General features: G+C 63.6%; 1 protein-coding gene across 1 annotated transcript in view; it reads right to left on the minus strand.

Annotated features, from left to right (window-relative positions):
- Positions 1 to 2,760, minus strand: part of IRS1 (insulin receptor substrate 1) — a 49,251-nt gene extending 46,491 nt beyond the window's left edge. The window contains exon 1 of the mRNA XM_021393671.1: positions 9 to 2,760. Within this exon, the coding sequence (XP_021249346.1) occupies positions 9 to 2,752 (2,744 nt within the window). The 5' untranslated portion in view covers positions 2,753 to 2,760. The remainder of the gene's footprint in view (positions 1 to 8) is intronic.

Consider the following 3,828-nt stretch of genomic DNA (forward strand, 5'->3'; position numbering starts at 1 on the left):
TGGGGCAGGGGGCGCGGGGCGGCCCCAGCTCCATGTTCATGTACTCCTCGGCGGCCTCCCCGCCCGGCGGCCGCGGCAGCCCCGGGGCGGCCGAGGGAAAAGGCGGCTTGTCCCCGGGGACGAACTCGATGTTCACGTACTCGCCGGGGCTCTTGGGCTCCGGGGCCGGCAGCAGCGGGGGCTGCTCGCGGGCCCGCGGCAGGGTGCTGGCCTTGGGGCCGCCCAGCGACAGCCGCGTGGGTCGCGCCAGGCGGCCCTTGGTCTGCACGGCCGTGTCCACCTTGCGCGGGGGCTGCGAGTGCGGCGCGGGACCCTCGGGGCCGCCGGGGCCGCCCAGGCTGTCGCTGCTGGTGGAGGAGGACGAGTCCTCGGCGGCGTAGAGGAGGCGGCCGGAGCCGAGCGCCACGCGGGGCTGGGGGCTGCCCTCCTCGCCCACCGGCCCGCCGCCCCGCCGGTGCACGTGCTTGAAGGAGCGCGGCAGCGAGAAGTAGGAGTAGATGGGCTTGTGGTGGGCCGCGGCGGTCGTCTCCTCGACGCCCGGCTGCCCCGCCGCCCCGAAGTAGCAGTCGGGCGGCGTGCTGGTGGTGGAGCCGCTGGCTGGGGACATGTTGATGTAGTCACCGCCACCGCAGGGCAGCTTCCCTTCGTTGCTCTCCACAGAGAGCTTCGGGTGGTGGCCGGCACCGTTCGTCCAAATCTTGCCGTAGCCCGCAGAGCCGCTGTCCGGGGAGTAGCTGCCGCTGGGGGACATCATCATGTAGCCATTGGAGTCCACTGTGGCTGGAGGGTGGCGGCCCCCTCTGCCAGGGTTGATGATCTGCTGCGGGGCCGACACGCTCTTGGGGCTCATGGGCATGTAGTCACCGCCCTTGGGGGCAGCCCCACCGCCGGGCATGGGGGCTACGCCAGGGGACATGGGCATGTAGCCATCATCCGTGTGTGGGGCAGAGTTGGTCCGATGGTGGCTGCCATCCAGGTGGTGCATCTCCAGACACTCCTCAGGGTAGGAGTGAGTGGGCACAAAGGCTGAGTGCCGGTAGGAGGGCAGCCGGCTGCCGCCGCAAGGGTAAGAAGGCAACATCTCTGTGTACTCCTCAATGGAGGCCACCGAAGACTGCGAGGGTGTCTTCTGGTGGGAGATGGTGGGTGAAGTGCCTGCAGAGTGAGTCCGTTTCCTGAATGCCTTGTCCAAGTCGGCAACGTCCTCGCTACTGGCTCGGGGACAGCACGATGTGCTGGGGTAGCGGGGCTGCTGCTGCAGGTGGCAAGTACGTGGGATGAAGTGGCCATTGGGAGCTGCCAGGCTGCAGCAGGATGAGGCGGCCTTCCCTCCCATGCAGATGTAGTTGAGCTCTTCATCGCCCCGAGCTGGTGGGGTGTGTCCTAGTGAATCCGGGGTCACGCTGCGAAAAGAGCTGCGGAAGTCACACGGGCTAGAACCATATTCATCTGAAGAAATAAATCCGCCATCACTAGGGGAGCCAGAAACTGAAGCACTGGACCTTCGTGGAAACAGGCAGTCCGATGTGGAGCCGTGGCCACTGGTGCTGCTGGACGACAGGCTGACTGGGCTGGTGGCTGACGGAGAGCAGCGTGAGGAAGGCATCGGGATGGAACGGCTGTGGTTGAGCGGAGGATGGAGCCTGGAGTTGCCACGGTGTCTGTGTGAGTGGGTCCGGTTGGCACTGGGGCTAACTGGGCTACCATCCACTGAGGCAGGCCTTGACATTGTACCTTCCCCATCGCTGGATGCGCGGACCCGGAAAGAGCTGGGTTTGCCACCCATACCTCCACCCCCACCGCCAGCTGGGGAGGTGGCTGTAACGCTCTCGGTCCTGGACCGGCGACTGAGCCCCACTTGGCTGGGTGGAGGGTTGTTGATGTGATGCCTGCTACGAAGGGGCACGGAGATGGGGTTGGAACAGTTGGAAGAGGACTGGCTCTTGCTGCGGGGTCGGAATTCCTCACTCATGGCTCGCATGGCCTCCAGGATGGTTTCATGCATGTTCTGCGCCACCACCGAGTCATCCACCTGCATCCAGAACTCCCCAGGCCCGGTCACCGCCGAGCGTCCCACCTCGATGAAGAAGAAGTTCTCAGAGTGTCCACAACGGCGGATATTGAGCAGCTGCAGCACCACAGCAGCCGCATCTGAATTCAGCTTCACAAAGCTGATGGTCTTGTTAGTCAGGCACAGGCGGTAGATGCCAATCAGGTTCTTTGTCTGGCCTAGCCCCTTAGGCTTCAGAATTACTTGCCAAACTTCCTTAAAAGCCGGGCCAGGGGCTACCTCGCCATAGCTGTCCTCACCTGCTTCCCCCAGCCCCACGCTGCTGCCCCCGAAGGTGACATCGCTGTGGTGGTGATGATGATGGTGGTGGAGGTGGTGGTGGCCCTTGGCCCTGTTGTGCAACTGCAGCAGCGCTTGGTACCAGCTCTCCTGTTCCAGTTCACTGTCAGCTGCGATGGCAAAGTGCTCGTCCTTGGTGTAGAGGGCCACCAGGTGCTTGTTCTTGGAGTCAGCCCGCTTGTTGATGTTGAAGCAGCTCTCCAATGGGATGGAGCGCTTGGGGGCCCCCGACTTGTGTCTCCATTTCTTCTCATTCTCGTAATACTCCAGCCGGGCGGGTCCAGACTCGCTGGCTGCCCTCAGCACGAAAAAGCGTTTATGCATGCTCTTGGGTTTGCGCAAGTAACCCACCTTCCTGACATCTGAGAAGAAGCCCTCGTTGTTATCTGTGGGGCTGGCCATGGCGAGAGGCAGTGCTGCTCCTACCACCGTCAGCAGTCCACAAGACCCCAAAACAGCCAAGCCAGCTGCAGAAGTCAACAATCACCCAAAATATAATGCATGCAACAATTTAAAAAAAAAAAAAGAAAAAAAAAAAGGAGCAAAATAGCTCAGGATCCCCTTCTGAAAACGGGACGGAAGCACGGGGCGAGCAGCTGTTCGGCAGCAGAGGCAACCTCCGGCACCAGACCGGAGTTCGTGTCGCTGTTTATGCCCCGATCGCCCCTAAGTGGGTGAGCGCGTCTTTAATAAGTTACAGTCCGGTCCCGCTCAGCTCAGGCGAAAGCCGCGTCCCGGGGGCAGCCGCCGGGAGGGAGAATCGCATCCTCGGTCCGCGGGGGTCGGGTCCCCGCGGGGCACGGGGTCCGGCAGCCCTTCCTCTCGCAAGTTTACCTCCGCGAGCTGCGATTCTTGTTGCAGATTAAATATCCTCTCGGGGGCGGAGATTGTTTTGCAAAGTCCGGGGTTTGCACCCAAAAAATAAAATTAAAAAAAGAAAAGCACGATTCTCCCCCCCCCCCCCAATAATTAAACAAACAAACAAAAAAAACCACCAGAAAAGCCCCCGCAGCACAACCTGCCCCAGGCTCAGCGCCGGGGCTGCTGCTGCTGCTCCCGCTCGGGCGCGCGGAGGAGGCTGGCGACCCCATTCAGTCCCATCTCGTTAGGCAGAGAAAGTGCCATTTCCACACGGAACGCGACCCGGCGGCGGCAGGAGGGGAGACAGCCCGAGCGGCACGAACATCCTCTCTTCTTCCTCCTCCTCATTCCAGGCGGCAGCGCCTCAGCGGCCGGCGGCACGGCTCCCTCCCGCGCCCCAGGCTGGCGGGGGACGCGGGCACGGCCGCGGCGACTCGCTCCCCGCCGGCTTCTCCGCGGAGTTTCCCGGCGCCCCGCACCAAAACGCGTCGGCGGCCGCTCTTCGCTCTCCGGCCCCTCCGCCCGCCGCCGCGGCTCAGGCTCCCTGCGAGCAGAACAACACGTGACGGCGCCAGTGCGTGGACCATCCCCGGAGCCGCCGCCGCCGCCAGGCTCCC

The sequence above is a fragment of the Numida meleagris genome, chromosome 4, assembly GCF_002078875.1.
Source record: "Numida meleagris isolate 19003 breed g44 Domestic line chromosome 4, NumMel1.0, whole genome shotgun sequence".
In the NCBI taxonomy this organism is placed as follows: Eukaryota; Metazoa; Chordata; class Aves; order Galliformes; family Numididae; genus Numida; species Numida meleagris.